We start from the raw sequence: 19,523 nt of genomic DNA on the forward strand, positions 1-19,523 counted from the left end.
AGCCAAAAGAGAAATAGAGAGAGGGGGGGGGGGGGGGGGAAGAGTGAATGAGAAAGAGAAAAACGACTGAGATTATCATTATTCATAGTATGTACCTGCTACTGTACAGGCTGTTTATGTACATATATACGAGCGTACGAAAGCTTGGGTGTGTATGTATAATAATATTATGTCGGTCATACATTATCTCCCAAGACTTTTATATTCACTTAAAAAAAAAAAAAACGAATGGGGACTAGGCGGAGAACATGTAAAAAATGAAAGGAAATATCCATGTTCATAAATCAAAACCGAAAAAGCCTTCGCTTATGGCTAGCATAATTTGCAAATGCGATTGTAAGTGTATACTTCTTGGGTTCATGTATGATTCCTACGAGCAATAGCAAATGGGTTTCTTCTACCTGCTCATCGCTCTCCTCGTGATCTACACACGTATGTATCTCCAGCTCTCCACATTGAAATTTTAAAAAATCTTTTTGAGAAATATTTAGCATGTTACTAGCATGTATTTGCATGCATTTTAATTAAGCAATTAAACGTAGTAACAAAAAATAAGGAGGGGGTTGTAGACTTGTGTCACCGACCCCCCACATTAAAATCACTTCTTAAAAAATAATTTTCTAGGCCAATATTTAGCATGCAATTAGCATGTATTTGCACAGTTAGTCCCGCAACTCTATCGTCATCCGTTGGTTCACAAAATTATTTTTACTAATTTGTATGTGTCCCCCCCACTACACAAAACACTTGGAATTTCAAAATCGTTTCTAATCCAATGTTTAGCATGTAATTAGCATGTATTTGCACGTGTCCCCAGCCCCACCCACATCGCTAAAACTATATTTTTAAAATTATCACGCACCACCATTTGGCATTTAATTAGCAACAATTTGTAATGCCATCGGCGTAATTCTAGAAACAAAAATTATGGCTTTATTATAGTTTTTGGAAATTGGCGCATGTCAATATATCAATATGTCAACAGTTTTAAAAGCTCATTACTTGTTGTTTCATGAAAAATTATTTTATCAATAGCACAAGAATTTAATTTTATAATTTAGCAGATTTAATTTACTTTAACAAAAATAAAAATAAAATCTTTTCCAAAAACAGTACAGTTAAAAAATTGTTATGATATTAAGTATTTTATAGTTAATTAATTAATTTATATAATTATATAATTATAAGTTTTTAATAATGTTAACTATCTATTAATAATGAATTATATCCTAATAACTAAATATATATTAACATTAGGTAATTGTTATTAATCTAAGAGCCAACAGATAATAATAGAGTTGTGGGATTCACCATGCAAATGCATGCTAATTACCTGCTAAATATTAGCCTAGAACGATTTTGAAATTCCAAGTGTTTCGTGTAGTAGGGAGGAGACACGTACGAATTAGAAAAATTGATTTTTCAAACCAACAGATGACGATAGAGTTGCGGGAAAAATCGTACAAATACATGCTAAATATTTGCTTAGACAATTTTTTTTAAGAAGTGATTTTGATGAGTGGGGGGTCGGAGACACATTTCTACAGCCCCTCGCCTATTTTTGTTACTCCACTTAATTAAAACACATACAGATACATGCTAATTACATGCAAAATATTTGTGAAAATTTTTTTGAGAATTTCAATGTGGTGCTGGGGCTGGGGTTACATACGTGATCAACACACATACCTACTATACCACCATATGAGTGCAATATGAAAACTGTCTGAAAACTTTGATGACATATCGTTCTAAAACTTCTCACATGCTCTTCGATTTCGTAAAAGTCAATATATTACTTATATATGCACACGCACGTGTGCATCAGCTTGTTGAAAGGAAAAATCGTATTTATAATTACGACTGTTGCAATATATCATAAATTATATTTTCACACGTAATATATTTCAAAAATTGAAAATACCCAATCAACTGTATTATAGTTGGCGTAAAATAATGCTAAACGGATAATAGATTTGTGTGTTTAGGATTTGGAAAATCATTTATAAATTACAAAAAATGAACGTGAAATGCGTGCTGAAATGTCTTTTGCGTATAAATACTTTCCGACGGAATAATACGTTATTAATCGTTTACGCTTGCAAGATTAAAGATTTTCTGTTGTACACAGTTTTTTTAAAGAAACTTTTTGCCATCAGACTCTTTATCTCCGATTCACGTTATAAAATTATTCAAGGTAAATACCTTTTATATTTGAATATGAATACAAATAATATTATAGGTACCTCTAGTTTATTTAGGTCTCGCTCGGATCACGTTGAATAGATTGTGAAACGTAAGTGTGCACGGGAAAAAAACGATTCTACAACCTTGATGCTATGCAAATTCATATACTTCTCAAATTTTTCAAAACGTGATGGTGCACAATGCTATAAATTTAATAATATTAATAAATCAATCTTATTAACTAATATTAATAATAAAAAATAAAATATAAACATTGTGCATTTTTGTTTAAAAATAGTTTATCTTCTTTTTTCTATTATTAAACGTTATCTGTAATAAAGCCCGCTTTTCTCACTACGAAAACAAATATTAGCGTATAAAATAATTCGTAATGGATCTCTCCAACAATAATCAACCATTCTGCTCTGTAGTGACAACTTTAGAATAATATGAAAGATATATTGTTGACGATTATTGTATGATTGTGATATTAAAAATATTTATTATGCCAATTTACATCATCAAAGAATGACGCAATGGAACAGAAAAATCTAAGAAAATGTATGTATACGAGTACCAGTTGCACTTGGTTGCTGAGAAATTTTTTAGGAATTACTTTATATTTTATCACCGGTATGTAACGAATATTTCTTCGCAATACAGCACTTTCTGTATTTTAACTATAAATTAACTCATAAAAACACTTTTGAAAAAATAGCATTCTAAGTCATTTAGATATAGTAGAATATTTTTTTTTACAGTACCTACTATAGTATATAACATATGTTATATTTGTGATTTTATTTATGAAAATATTTTTAACTGCCTATAATATAACATAGTATAATAAATCAATCTTATTAATTAATATTAATAATAAAAAATAAAATATAAACATTGTGCATTTTTGTTTAAAAATAGTTTTCTGATCGAAATGATTTATTATTATTTACAACATTTTTGCTTTATCTTTTATACTTTCGCAGAGAAAATAGTTTGTGTAATAAAAACCAATTTATTAAGTAGATATGCCTTTATAGTTTTTATTCAAACAATTAAGTATTAAACAATTTTAAATATAATTCCAAGATCATAAGATTGATATTTTAAAAGTTAAACTGTTACAATATGATCCACGGAAATTATAAAACAAGTTGTATATATTACAGCAACTTTACTCGTAGAGAATATTACGGTTATGGATTTTAAATTAAAAAAAAACATCAAATATCCATTGGGCTGGCCGATCGAACGGGCGAGGTTTGTTTTGATTTGAGGTTATCTTTTTATTGTTCGTAAATTTGGTTCGAAAAAAGAAAACTATTGTATTATATTTTTTTTTAACGGTCAATTATTTACGAATCAAACATAATTATATTGTTCCCGTGCAAGCATGATTGCTATCTATGTCTACGGACGACTCTATATTAATAGCGAGTTAAGGCTTTCAAAAGTTCATGGCAGTCACTAATAAATAAATCACTTATATATGAGTGAAACTGGGAATATATATATATATATGATATCCCGAGAAAAATGTAATTTTGCACCATAATGAACCTTAATGCTTTAATAGACATTTCACAAAGGGGAAAAATCTAGCCACGCTGCATGTACCTACTTCCATAATTAAAAGTTGTTATTGCTTTTGTGCCATGTACGAAGTACGTTCAAGTATATTCCAAAATAATATTACTTGTTACCGTTTTAAATGCCTAAACAATTTTTGTAAATAATATTAACGTGCATATAAATACTGTGTAGGTTTTCTATTACGTTTCATGATTAATGATTGCTGTAAAAAATATTGTTGTATCCAAATGTGACATTCGTTTGATATTCTCTATAGACAGGCCGGCAAATTTCCCCTTTAATCAATGATGCTGTACTAGAAAAAATAAATAAATCTTGGAGTATTCAAGAACACAATGGTCTTAAAACATTCGGCGTGTTTATGGGAGAACAATTACCTTTGTATTGTACCCTTATTACGTTGAATTCCCCGAGTAGGAAAACTACTGCTATGGCAGAACTACTAATTTAAACATATCAAACTTTTACACACATTTTAATTTAATTTAAAAATTTTAAACTTATTTAATAATTATTAGTTGATCTAACTTAAACTTTGGTTAGTTATGACTGTGACTCAATATGATAGCATGAACAGTAAACTGAATATCTTAAATCATCATTTGATATAATTTATTATTTTAATCTAAAAATATTTGTAATACTTGAATTTAAAAACAAGATAGTTATATTATACCATTTATTATTTCAATAGAAAAATTAAAAATGTTAACAGACTTTTTTTTCAGCATAATTTGCTAATTGAATCAAAGCTTAAAGCTTACTCCTCAGTCGATGTGTACTACGTATATATAAAATGAGATTTTATACTAAAAGTGTTAGTAAATATTATTCAAATAACTTCAAAATTGTTTGTTTTCAACAGAGTAATTATTTGGAATTGATATTCATGTTTTTTTGACCAATTTAAGATATTTAGTAACAAGCTTGGAATTATTGTAATCAATATTTATACAGTATATAATATACACAGACAAATATTTAAGTAATGATTTATTGTAAATATAGTCATCTAGACGCATACAGCCAAATGGAGTCATCTAGAAGAGTGATAATCATAAATATTTTTATTTTTTCTTCGGAATAAGAAGTAATTGATTCACCTAAATATTAATCATACTAAAAATTAAATATTAGAACTCAAGTAAATGCATTTATCAAAATTAAAATAAATTATAATATAATTGATAGTAATATAATATTATAATAAAAATATCACTGATAATCAAAAATATAGTGATAACAATTTATTTCAACCAGGGTCTTGCACCCGAATCAACCCAAACCCGTAACATCCCTGAAAATCCTTACAAAATACAAACATCCAAACTCATATAACCCAAACATTTTTTTTTTTTTAAAAACCTCAAAAAAACATTCTGGGAATTTTAAAAACATTTTACAATCTTCATGTAGTATATCATATATTCGAGAAATATTTTACAATTAATTATACGTAAATTTTACAAATATATCCTTGAAAATAAAATCTAATAAAATCATAAATTGATTCTGATTAAACCAAATAATACTACATTTTTTCTTAAAATATAAATATAATATAATTTATTACTTCATCAGAATTTAAAATAAATCCAAAAATAGCCAACAACAATATAAAATATAAATGTGTTAGTCCTGACATTCGTGACCAAATACTACTAATCATAAGTTATTATCAATTCCTGTAGGCTATAAATAATATCTAGTATAATAGTACTAGAAAATATTCCAACCAACTTCCAAAGTGATTTTATTATATTTATGCAATAAATATCGTAATTCGTGGCTATATTAACAATTTTTAACGTTTTCCAGGAAATTTACGAAATCATAATTTATATATTATTTTTATCTTTGTGGCTTAACACCCCAATAGCCTACATATTTGAAATATTATTTTATATAAATTATAATCGTCTACTTGATAAGTGGTGAAGTGTATCTCGCCATCTTGGAATAAAATAACTAGGGATCGGATTTATATGTATCATAAAAACAAAAATATGTAAATACATATGTATCATTCCAATTTTACTATATGCACTGCCGAAGCAAGTACAGGGGCCATGCTAATCTTCTCTTATAATTATTAATTTATCTTTAATAAATTATGGCGGCGGCCCCAAAGTAACGTGAGAAACAGTTCCGGGGTCGTTGTCAGTTCAAACACTGAAAAAAAAAAAAATATATATATATATATATATGTATTAAAAAATCGCTATATATGTATGATTAAAAAAAAATAAAATATGGAAAAAAAAAATTATACAAAAACATTTAAAAAAATTTCCCATTGTCTTAATTCTTGTAGTATCTAGAAAAGGTTCTTAATAACTAATATACTATAATAAACTAAGTTTGGTCTAAAATAAATGTGCATTCGAGTTCAAAAATTCTATTTTATAAGTTATAAATAACATAAATCTATTTTTTAAATTAATTTTTTTTTGTAGAGGAAGGGGAGAATTGGCTTTCAATAAAAATTGTGATTTTTTTTTAGACTATTGAACACCCGTATTAAACAATATTAACCCGAATAATAACGTTATTAACGTGTTATTAACACTTAAACGTTTATTTAAATTTATTATTCTGGTGTTGGAACACCCGAACACATTCAGCACCCGAAATCCGAATCATGATTAATAATAATAAAAAATGAATAACATTTATATTAATGATGTAAATTAGTTGTATGCTTAGAATGTAATTTTAAAAATAAATAATTATAGTGATTGTAGGTATACTTTTCAATACTCAGCCAATAATAGGAAATTTAATTTTCATACAACAATAGAAAGATTGAGAAGAACTTACCCAAAAGTTATAAAATAGGTAATTTGAATTCAAAATCTCGATTTGTTACTTACAGTTTTGAATTAAAACGATAATTTTTTCAAAATTATATATTTGATATTTTCGACTTGATGACTTTTTGATGTTCAACTTTCAAATAATTACAATTATAATTTGAACTGTGAGAATGATAGTAAATTTAAATTTAAACTTAAAAATGTGTATATTAAAGCTATACAAATATTATGCAACAATTATAGATTACCGAAGTAGTTTCTAAAAATTAATAATTATTGACATGATGATTGCATAACAGTAGTAAACATAAAATGTTACCAACGCCCCATGCTCATCAAAGCATTTTTACTGGATTACTTTAAATATACGATAGAAAAAAAAAGAGCTTTTAAAAGTCTACAGCGTGACACAAAACGGATCTAGTTTTTTTTTAGAGGTCAATGTTAAAAAAATAACTTACTGGTATAACTTAATTGTGTCTAAAAAAAAAAAAAACATAAAGTCTTTAGAAACGCCCTTTCCTGTGTCTGTCATGTCGGAACTGACATAACCTTTTTTTTATTTTATATTTATGATTTACATTTTTTCCACAAAGTTCCGTTATAAATCTACATATTCAAATTATAGTTCTAGTATTAATTAAGAAATAATAATTACGCTGTTTGATTAATATTTATCAACATTTCCAGCAACTCGCTTTTAGAGCTCTAAAATTGCATTTATTCATAATGTTATTTAAATATCAAAGTGCAATACACCAGTAAATCAGCACTTATCGTGAAACTATAATAACAATTAAAATTGTTAATTTATAAAAATATAAATGCTCTTATTATTTTACATCACGTACGAGCGTTTAAAAAAAATTACGTAATTCATTGAATTTACTGTCTTTTAATATCTTAAAACATTATCATATATAGCAAGGGTCGGCAAGTAATTTACATCGGAGTTCTAAAGTTTAAAATAATAAATCAATGAGGTCCAGTGAAAAAAATCTATTTCAAATCTTTATATTTTAAAAAATAGCAGTGTAATTTAGCAATAATTATTTGATTATTAAAATTAATTTATATTAAAAATTACAATATTAGAAGTATGAAAATAAAAGTTGACAAGGTCCAGAGTATTGCCTTCCGCGGTCTGGATCCGGAACGTGATCCGCTAGTTGTCGACCCCAGTAAATTATACAGTATCAATAAAATAATATGATCTGATGGACAGAGTAGGGAATTATTCGAATAAAAACATTATTATAATAATTATTCGAATTTGTGATTTTTTATTCGTTTATTTTCATTTGATTTTTCTTGGTTTTTTTTATACAACATCCTAATTTTTACGGTTATCCATTATTCATTATTCCACATAGGTAATTATATAAAACTTAATGTTTTGTACATATATTTAAGGTTCAAATTATTGTAATCGATATACCCCGTGTTTATAATATATTACGTGGTATCAACAATTTAAGTCATTAATGTGATTGTTATTATTATAAATAAAAACCGATATGATTTGATAAAACTATACCTAAGTATGTCAGTATTCAATAATCACAGATAATATTAATTTACAATTGTAAATAGTCGAATATTGTATTTCATGTTAATTTTAATTTCAGAATACTGTACGAGTTATTCTACATCGAAATTCATTATATTTATTTAATATATCTATTAGGTAGTAAGCAAAATGAATTATAAATTGATGGTTTATTTAAGAATTTCAACTACGTTTTACAGTGGTCTAACTGAAGTAAATTCTGTAAATAGTAACGAATGCGGTTCGTGTTCATCTCGGTGTATAAAATATTGAAAGATCGGAATCAAACCTTTTTCCAAGAAACCCTCAAAATAAATCCTAATGGCAACTACATTTGAAGCAACTTTTTTTAAATTAATCTTTTATAATATTGAAAATTTAATAGCAAATTGAATTAAATGCCAGCTAAAAAATACAACAGTAAAGAGATCTAAATGTTCATTGTCAAATTTTAAATGCCATTTAAATATAGTACACGATAGATCTGTTTAGATGTATAAATTTAGTGTCATTAAAACATCAAATAAAGTATTCTTGTATTTATTTTATGTGTAAATTTAGTGTCAGATAGTCATTTATAAATGACTGGCTGACTCACCTGGCGTCGCCCGGAATGATAATTGTGAGTGTTTAACTCACATTATATCACACCATTTTTAATGTGATTACGTTAGATAACAAATAATACTACTTACCAACTTAAATTTTAAATTTATGCAAGATTTTGCGATATGTACGTTATAAAATAATATACTGATAGTTATATCACTATATATAATAAAATCACTGATTTGCAGACTAGTTATCAATAAAAATTGCTTGGATATTTTTTTTGATAATATTTACTTCATTTTCGAATAAAAAATTGATCAAACATTATAGATGAATGTAACAAAAGACAGTTTACAATTTAAAAAAAAAAAAAAAAAAAAATTGTTGAATATTTCCTTTGTGTTTCTCGATGAGAAGACATGAGACATGATAATTCACGATGTAGAAGTCACGATGTAGAATGTTAGTAAAAATATATATAAAAAAAAAAAAAACATTTTAGTTTACGAACCTCTACTTACTGAAAAATAATAATGTTCCAACTGTATGATGAATTAGTATTTTAAGAAGATTTTTTTTTCTATCACCTATAGGGCACATTCATTCAGTTCAAGTTGGTTTTATTTCATTTTCGGTTTCACTAGATTGCACAAATGCTTTTTAGAATAAATATAGGAATATATTTATGGATAAATTCTATGCGACTAAAATTATTTATTTAAAATGATGAAATTTTATATATTTTTTGGAAAATAGTTTAAATATATTGATTCTATTTGGGTTACTTCGTATTGTTATTATCTAAGACTAAAATATAATTGTATTATAATTATGTATACACGTCTAATGTGCATGGCGATAAACGTTTGATCATCACGACATCGGGGACTGTATTAATATCTCATAGTTACTTTAAATTGATGACTACTACTTAAAACACTTTACTGCTGATGTATTTATAATTATAGATTTCAAATATTTGGCATTTTATTATGTCAAAGCAATATGGCGATTTCAATAAAAGTTACATATACAAGACTGGTTGTTTTTATTTTTAATAAAAATATATTTAAAAGTGTCACGAAAATCATAATGGACGGACACTTACCCTTGTAGCCGGAGAAAATTGAATAAAAACGTTACTGAAAAGTATAAATAAATGTAATATATGTCCACACTTGTCAATAAAAATATTCATCAGAGATTAATATTACGCTTGAACGTCATTTTGAGGGTTAACACCTAAAAATATTTTTACATCGATGTGCAGAATATAATATGTAACTGATATTTTTCTTCGGAATTCATTTTTTTAACCCCGTGTACTCAGAATCATTTCGAACATTTGATTATAGCCAAGCTCATAGGGTTTGTTTCATTGAACAAAAGTTTGGCATCTATTCGTTTGGTAACACCCGATTTAATTTTTAATGGCGAATACACTAATCATCGTTTTCTAATCGAGACGATTCCTTATGCTGACTGGATTCTCATTACAATTAGATGAACTTATGGACACGAGAGGAACAGTCGAATTGCAGTATGGTCAATTAAGATAATGGTCGATCTGAACTCGGGTCAAAGAATGTGATGGTTATAGCTTTGTAATAAATTGAAAAAGTTGACGGAGACAGCAGACGTGATGAACGGTTCCATACGTTAAATACCAGTACAATTACAGTAATATTTTAATGATATTAATATTATCTAGGTAAAAATTATCTATTGTAGTTAATAAATTCAATGTCATTAAATTTGTTTTCTTCAAACCTGGTGCATTTGTACTATTTGTATTTTAACCCAAGTGCTATTTAACATTACCCAGTTTTAATGAAATCTATAAATAAGTTTTCGTTGCACTAAGAAAAAATAAACCTGTCTTCTCCGTACCATAAATTATATCAGTATATTCGGCGAATGATTGATTGGTCTGATAGTTTTACCAATCGATGTAAAATATTTTAATATTTTTTTCGTTAATATCCATTCAAAAACTGATTTTAGTTAAAACATCGACTACCATCCTTACGACATTTAATTTAACCGTATTTTACGGCGACTAATTGTTTAAAATATACATCCCGTGGATATACGAGTATAAGTGGGGAGCATGGCTGTCTTTACCCACTGAGTCAGTGGTTTTCAATGTTTCAAGCCTTCAACAACATAAATGTTATTTAACACTAATGTGATGAATGAAACGTAAAACAGTACGTATGTATATATTATATTATATTGTGTGTAGTGTAATGTGCATATGACATATGTGGGAGAAAATTATTTTTCTACAGACAGAAAAAGGAAAACTCGATGGGACTCAAAGTCAACACCACGTGCATTGAATCGCACGTGCACGCGTATATTATAATACATTTTCGACGTGAAGTTTTTCATTAAAATATACAATTTACATACTCATTCAGATAGTTTCATACATATATACTGTTAGGTTCAATCAAAGGACAATGATAAGCAGATCATATATCAAATGTGCTAGTGTAGTTAGTGTATGTATATTTTATACGTTTTTTTTTTCAAAAAATGGAATGAATAATTAAGTGCGAACATTTTAATTACGATGGAAATTAAAACTGTGTCGGTGGAAAACAATTTAAAAAATCTAAATTCGCCCACATATACATGTTACGGCTAGATTCCGAAACATTGCTAAAGTGCACATTATCCGGATATTGTACACTCTAGCCATACTGGTTGAATAAAATAAACAATTAATATTTAAAATCATAGTTTTGTACACATTACCCGGCAAAAGCAACTTTAGCCATCGTGTTATGGCATATAAGTTAAAAATTAAATATTAATTAACTGCATTTGATGCAATATTAAATTTATTTTTACCAGATATTATTAATACTATTTATTAGATAATGTTTTATTTATTATAATTTATTTAAACACGGTAAACTTTGATGACATTTTGAATCGCATAGAACACTCGATGCTTTGCATTTACATTTATTTGTTTTGCAATTTTATTTACATGCACAACGCTGAGTTTATTATTATTTAATTTTTAATTTATATTAATTAATTTTATTTTATTAATAATATTTTACATTAGCCATAACACGATGACTAAAGGTACTTTAGTTGGGTAATGAGTAGAAAACTATGATTTTAAATGTTAATTGTTTACTTTATTCAACCAGTGTGGCTAGAGTGCCCAATATCCGGATAATGAGCACTTTAGCCATGTTTCGGACTTAAGCCGTAATATACATATCACTATGTGTAATATTTATCGAAAGAATATAATTTTATTTATAATGATGAGATATTCCTCTTCTTCATCTTTTTTCGCCCATCTATTTGGGGTCGGTCACCCTTGTCCTAAACCTCCACTCGTCTCCATTTTTCTTCACCTCTACACACACACCAACAACCCCTATATTATTCTCAATCGTATCCAACCATTTCTTTTTTGTTATTCTTATTACTCTTTTTACTTTAACGTTAATCATTCTTACCGATTTTATTTCACATGTACATTCTAATTTCCGCAACACTTCCAATCCGTTGTTTCTGTATTGATTTAAAATATCTCTGAGATCGAGTAGAAGTGATGATCGACTTAAAATTATTATAATTCGTAAATCGAACTCAATTAAACCATGGAGTCATCGACGAGGGTATTTTTCATCAAGGGTGTTGGTTTTTACAATTTCGTACTGATAATAATACCTTAAACACTATTTGTAAATTTATGGTACGAGATTAAGTTTTGAATTTAACTATTTCGTATTCCCTCGGGAAAGGGATTATATTCTTAAAAAAAAAAAAAATCATAAAAATTAAACACAGATCTCGAGAACATTTTTCTATGTGGAAAGGTCGAAATATGTAAATTACTATCAAGTATATTATCAGCAGTTACACGTGAACAAAAATAATATAGCCAACAAGTGAGCAGTGGTTATGCGTACTCGTTGTTTTTCTTTCACAAACCGTCAAATTATACGCACAGACAGATATTGTAAAATGTGATTTTTGTAATACTATATTTGCGTTGGAAATAATACGCGACACGTACTGCAGAGCGCTATGCAGAAAACGAATGAATGAATATATGATGGATACATATTCACTATATACTTTCTAGTTTTTAATCACGATGAATCACCGAAAGTTTAGTTATTTTAAACATGTATACGAGTACATATATATACACATTGGGGATGACTTAAAATATATGAATCGATGGGAACATAAAATATGTACTGCAAAATCGAGGTGGTAAATATATATGTAAATACAATACGTACCATCCAAAAGAGTGTTTCGTTCGCGAACCCGGAATACTCGTCGATCGTTGATAGCACGCTGAAAATCAAGCATACCAATACGACCATGAACCTGTGGACAAAAATAAAATAATACGTTATTAAATTAACACAGGTTGGATAAGTTGACATAGTCAGATTAACGTAATTTCGGTTATCGATTTTTACAGTCTAAAATTCAAAATTCAGTTTTGTAACGGACTTTGAAGATAAATAATAAATATATTTCTTCCATATTAATATCGCGCGTAGGACGTTTTTTGTTTCTTCCAAAAACAAATTAAACATTATCAACTTGAACGTAACCGTACCAATCGATATGATTTACGACTACGTAGGTAACATTTTACGAGAAATGTAATACAATAAAAACAATAACAGTATCCTCAGAGCCGGACCAAAATTCGAAAATAAAATTGAACCGCTTGTTAGTTCTTCCAATAATTATTGATAAATTTTTGTTTGAACATTTTTACGGGAAATTGGACAATCGAAACAAATGTGTGTGTTTTAACGTGTTTGTACAACAAAATGTCTCCATCGTAAATCCTAACAGCACTTTTCTAATTCTACGTCTTGATTGTGTGTACCGCGTAGTCGGGATTGGATTTATTGATGTTCAGTCAAGTATAATTCGACTACAGTACTATAATACTATTACGAGTATTAACCATTTACTAGTTTTTATTTTTTAATATTTCATTGTTGAATACTATTTATGTTATATTCAAAACATTTCTGGTTATAGTATGATTTTGAATTGTAAATGCAAGTCATAAGCCCAATAATTACACGATCGTACTGCCATTTTCTTTAAGTTTGTTTCCATCGCTTAAGTGTAATTACGTACCGTCGTTCATCCAGACAGGAGAAAGACGGAACGTGCATTTTTCTCTCCTTCGCAATACGACGTACGGTGGTCGGATCTGATTAATACTTAAGCGTTCATGCGGCCCGAACTCGACGGTCAATTTGGCATGAGACCGCTTTTATGCATTTTATTTGAATGTTTTGAGTTACGAATGGCTCTTAGGTTGTGAGAGAGAAAAAGCTCTTTACAGAGAGAGAGAGAGAAAGAGAAGAAGAAAAACTAGAAAACCACATATAGAATACTATGCCGAAAGCGTCTTCCAAGTGGATCATTGTGATCAGTGCCGCAATCACACTAACTTGGGCCCGTGTGTAAATAAAATGAATACACCCACCTACATCCGGACTCTGTAAGGAAACTGTATCTTTAATCAAGTGGTTCTCAAATTTTTTTTGTTCATGGAGTCCTTAAGTTCTTAAAAAAATTTACAAAGTCCCGAAAATCAAAAATTTAAATTTAAGACAATAATAATTATCAATATTTCATATTGAGAAAAATACACAGTTCAAAATTTCATTTTTTTTTTTTTGAAGATCGAACTATGTCATTTGTTGTGAAAACGGTGGTCGTTTTATAATACATTGATAAATTTACTTAATTTAATTTTATAATAATACCAGCCAAGCAATGAAGTCAGAATAATCAAATTTCATCAAATGTCTTAGTTGTAAATTAAATGGGTTAGCCACTATAATACTAAAACGTATAACTCGTTGCGCAAAATAAATAATCATACCAGTGTTTTTACTCGATAACTAAAAACTATAATAATATTTAAATTTAATTAATTTAGATATGCCCATGGATCCCCTAGACTTATTTTGTGGAGTTCTAGGGTTCCACAGAGCACAGTTTGAGAACCACTGATTTAATCAATTGTAACCAAACTATTTCGACTTTCGATTATAAAGCCCATCGTTGATGAACGATAATGTGTACAAGATAAAACCAAACAATTACTAATTTTTATTAATTATATTTATATTATTCAATCTCCATTAATAATTATTATTACTAAATTAATTTATTTCCTTGATTTCTACATATTTTTCAAATATTATCATTGGGACCCATTATAGGCTGAGGGCTTAGGCCAATGTGTTTGACACACGCAAACACCCGGTTATTGCAGCATTGATGATGATCACACTTTTCAGGCTAGTCTAGAACATGATCAGCTATAGTGGCGCAAACCAATTCGTTATGTCATTGTAGTGAAATAACAGAAAAATATTTTGATAAGCCTCTCTAGTTTCGGTTGAACATTTTTGGAGATTATTTTTCTGAATTCAGTAATAATGCGATCCGAGGTCGGACGAAACATGGTTAATTGATTTTGTATCAATGTTTTTATCGGAAAACTGTTTATAGAGAATGGTATCGATAATATTAAAATGGAAAATAATTCCATACCACATACTGTCTTAAACTCCAAAATAATAACTTAGCAGTAATTAATAAGCCGTTAGTCGTTAATATTAGTGTATGTTGGTCAATGTTTTCGGAAAACTGAATAATCTCTTTTAGGGCTAAGTATTTTGTGCGTATGACATCCTCATTGCTGTACAGGAAACTGAAAAATCAAATATTAATAGGAATGAAAATATATATATATACCAAAACCACTGTTTGTCTTAACATATATGTATATAGATTCAGAAATAATAATTTTCTCAGAACGTATCCGGTTAACCGTCTTGTATAATATTATATACGGGCTCGTATGTAATACACTCTTACATTTACCGACGTTTTATACATATAATAGACTGCAGCGTTTGGTCGTGTTCATTTTGCTAAATTGTCTTGTTTCCAAGGCAGACGATTGTACGGGCACGTGCTCACGACAAATGGCTAAAAATGTCAAAAGTTCGCCTGTTCGAAGCTTAACAACGCCTGACACGTTTTAACCTAAGCAATAAACCATCCGCGACTAACAGAGTGTGATTTTTCGACTGCATATTAGCAACGTGAGGTTTTTTTATTATTATTATTATTATTATTATAATTAATTATTTTTCCGCCCACCCAAGCTTAGAAGAAAAAAAAATCCAACTAGATTTTCATGTGTGACGGATTGAAATGAAACCGTTACAGTAAAACTGTACTGTGCATCTCTTTTAGCGACACAGCGTAATTGTATTGTATTTGTATGACATTATCACCGATGACAGCACGAAATTTAAATGCATTATGTAGTTCCGTGGTGTTTACACACGATTTATGTTTAACGTACTGCAAACTGAAGACTAAAAACTAAAAACATCGAACGCAACTCTGTTCGGTGGTTTACAAATGATTGTAAATGACCTGATCGTCAAGTTAACGAGATTATATAAAAATTGCAATCAACCAATCTTAAACAAGGTACGCCGGAAGGACCTGATGTCTACATGTGTCCCCAAATGTTAGATTTGACGTTAACATGGACGTGGTTTATGTAGTTCCGTTGAATGTACGAATAATATCGAACTGCGAGCGTGACAATTTGTTTCTAAATATACCGACCGACTATTATACGGGATTTAGAGCGTTTCATAGGAAATTTAAAAGCTGCCGAAAAGAAACTTATGCTTTATTGTTTGATGATTATTCAAATTAAATAAGTTTAAAAAACGATTTACGTCAAAATCTCCCCAGTTTAAAACTTATAGGAATGTCAGTACACTTTGTGGTCGCTTAACAATGAACCGCTATGAAGAATACCAAACAAGTTCAAAGTTCTTCATATTTTCAAACAAACCCATATAATTTAATCCGTTAAAGACATTTTTAAAATGTTGTAAAAATCATTCTAATTAAAAAAATGTTTGAAATTGTTTTCGGAAAAGTTGAAATACATTTTTTTTACCCCATTAAATACTTAATTATTTATTTTTTAATCTTGGATAAAAAAAATATAATATACAGTGAGTACGAATAATCCACGAGTATTTAAATTACCTTCGTGGTTGAAAAAATTTGTTTTGAAATATTCGTCCAATATTTAAATAGTTTTCAGAAGACGAACACAGAGATGATTTGAGATTAAATTGTAACTTATAAATTAATAAAAATAAAAGCAGGAATATTATAATAAGCAACATTAGTGATTCTCTGTTGAACTGCATGCGATCATACTGAAATACAACGAAAACAAATGCCTCAAACATCGTTTTCGACGACTCCAAACACAGTTGTTCTCTGAAAACAAAATAAATAAATATTCATTTCTAGTTCAACGTGTTTTTAATTTATTTTTTGTGTACCGTCTGGTCAGTGAAAATCGGAAAAATAGAACAAAATACACGATCATCCGACACAGTATCACATCAAAAAGAACTGGGAAGTTAAAAAATATATTTCTGAACGAATGATTTCCGCTCCTAAGTCTTGTGGTTCCTTCGCAGTGGTGACGTATCTATGTTATATTATATAATATATTATGTTTTTTCCGTTGACACGTCGCAGCAGAAAACCGTGGAAAAATTGCATGAAAATTTATCACAGAAACATACAACCAGCCATCTGCATGGGTCCGATTATTTGTTCGCATATCATTATATTTATTTTCTTTGTTAGTCCTATAATACACAGATTCCGACAACATCGCGCATTTAACATTCCTTATAAAAAAGTAAACACAATCTAATCCCCTAGCTTTTTCGTTCAATGATGTAAAAACATTTTAACATTATTAAAATAATATTTGCAATTCAATTCAATCAGATAATAATTTTGTATGTGATCCCTGTTAAAATACATTTCATTTTTAAACTACTTACTGTGCAAAGGTCCCAAATTAAATGTAGTTATTATTTGATATCGATTTTATATTTTCCAAACTTCCTTTTCGATCACATATACTTCTTACTGAGTAAATACGAATTTCTTTCTAGCACCATTATACGACATAAAGGCTGAATGAGGAAGGAAAAAAAAACTGAGGTAATAAACTGGAAACTCGAAGCTCTGGCCTTTTGTACGCCTACATGTTGACAACGAGTCTATAAATGCGACGACGGTGGTAGAGAGAAGAAGTCAATTTTTTTTGTCGACCACAGTTGAGGGTTCTAAATATGCATTATAAAAATATATCCAAGTATGAACGAATTGATCTTGATCGAGGGAAATCTTGTAAGACTTTATACTGGTACGCATTTTGCACACGATAGCATTTAGATGTGCGTATAAATGGTTTGGAAGCACTTTGCGCCATAGTTTTTTCTCTATAGTAAAAAGTCGCTCATGAACAAAAGCACGCACCCACGCTTATACGACGTGCCCAATGATATTCAGGCGTGGAACCATATAGTTGTTATTTTATGTTTAAAAACCATAAAAACTTCATAAATGATATACGGTATTGTATTGGGAAGCATAAATTACATAAAAATATATATTTTACATGGTAAAAAAAAAATAGAATTTGATAAAACTCATTGTTTAAGCATAATAAAGGATACAACATATCTAATAAAACTTATCTAGTATAAAACATAATAATATATACATGTTGATTAATATAAAAAAATAAGTCGAGAACTACTTAAGGCTTAGATATAAAGTTCAAAATATAAAGCTGAGGAAACAATAAATTATATATTGAAACTTGAGTATCCACACACACACACACACACATGTAATGATTCATTAGGTATACATATTATTATTATTATTATTATATTGTTGCACGTACTAACACGAGTTGAACTACCGTAATGTGTAGACGCTTGTTTGCAAATGCATAATGAACACCAAAACATTACGTGATTATAGCTCCTGTGTGAAGCAAAACAAGTATATTTTATTCTTTTTGCTATAATTTTTTTTCTTTGCAAACAATTTTTCGAGTAATATATCTGGATTAAAAATTATATGTAGTTACTACCAACTCATTATTTTACGGAGCGAATACAGACGAAAATTAAAAAATTGTTTTTCAAATTTCCATTTAATGTGGTTAATATTTAGCCTTCTTACTTCTAATAATAAAATAATAGTTAATTTTGTATTTTCGACATGAAAAATAATATAATATTATACTCAAAAGTCAAAGTCATTTTTATTTAGTGTTACATAATCAGTATATTTGAAGCGGTAAATTATTAAATTACTTCCTTTTTTAGTGTTCATTAAAATATGATTACCTTTGAGCACGTATCTTTTTTTTTTAGATATTTTTAGGTTAAATAAATACCTAGCAAATATCGAATTTTTATTACATGCGTGTTATTTATTTTTTTGTATTTCATGTATATTATATTTGAATGCAGGCAAGATATATAATATCTATTTCATGGTGAACCAGAACAGTTATGAGTCCTTAAATCATATCTAAAAAATGCATACAACTAGTATTATTGCGAAAAATTACTCATGGTCAGAAATGGCATCATACTATATATTTCAAAGTTAAAAAAAAAACAAATTTCTCCATGCTTGACTAGTCAATATATATTATATAAGATTATACGTATTCGAATTTACTATCAAAGTCTATTAGAACTATTAAAAAATTGCACGCATATATGTGTATCATTATTAGAGATGTGAGCTCAGTAAATTTACCCGGTAAAATTTACATACATTTTACCAAGTATTTTTTTACTCGGTATTTTTTTTTACCATTTAAAAAAATCGAGTGACCCTTATTTTAAATGTTTTTACTAGCA

At 28.4% G+C, this 19,523-nt stretch overlaps 1 protein-coding gene across 8 annotated transcripts in view; it reads right to left on the reverse strand.

Annotated features, from left to right (window-relative positions):
• LOC112694082 (potassium voltage-gated channel subfamily KQT member 1-like) overlaps window positions 1-19,523 on the reverse strand; it is a 300,584-nt gene that overhangs the window by 20,970 nt on the left and 260,091 nt on the right. For 7 of the 8 annotated variants that reach the window (XM_025569442.1, XM_025569441.1, XM_025569443.1 and 4 more), the window contains one exon: window positions 12,981-13,071. In XM_025569442.1, coding sequence (XP_025425227.1) covers window positions 12,981-13,071 — 91 coding nt within the window. Of the gene's footprint in view, window positions 1-12,980; window positions 13,072-13,848; window positions 13,909-19,523 lie in introns of those variants that run through there. The other variant, XM_025569444.1, reaches the window with a different exon arrangement.

Source organism: Sipha flava, unplaced genomic scaffold (genome assembly GCF_003268045.1).
Source record: "Sipha flava isolate LNK unplaced genomic scaffold, YSA_version1 122_pilon_pilon, whole genome shotgun sequence".
Lineage (NCBI taxonomy): Eukaryota > Metazoa > Arthropoda > Insecta > Hemiptera > Aphididae > Sipha > Sipha flava.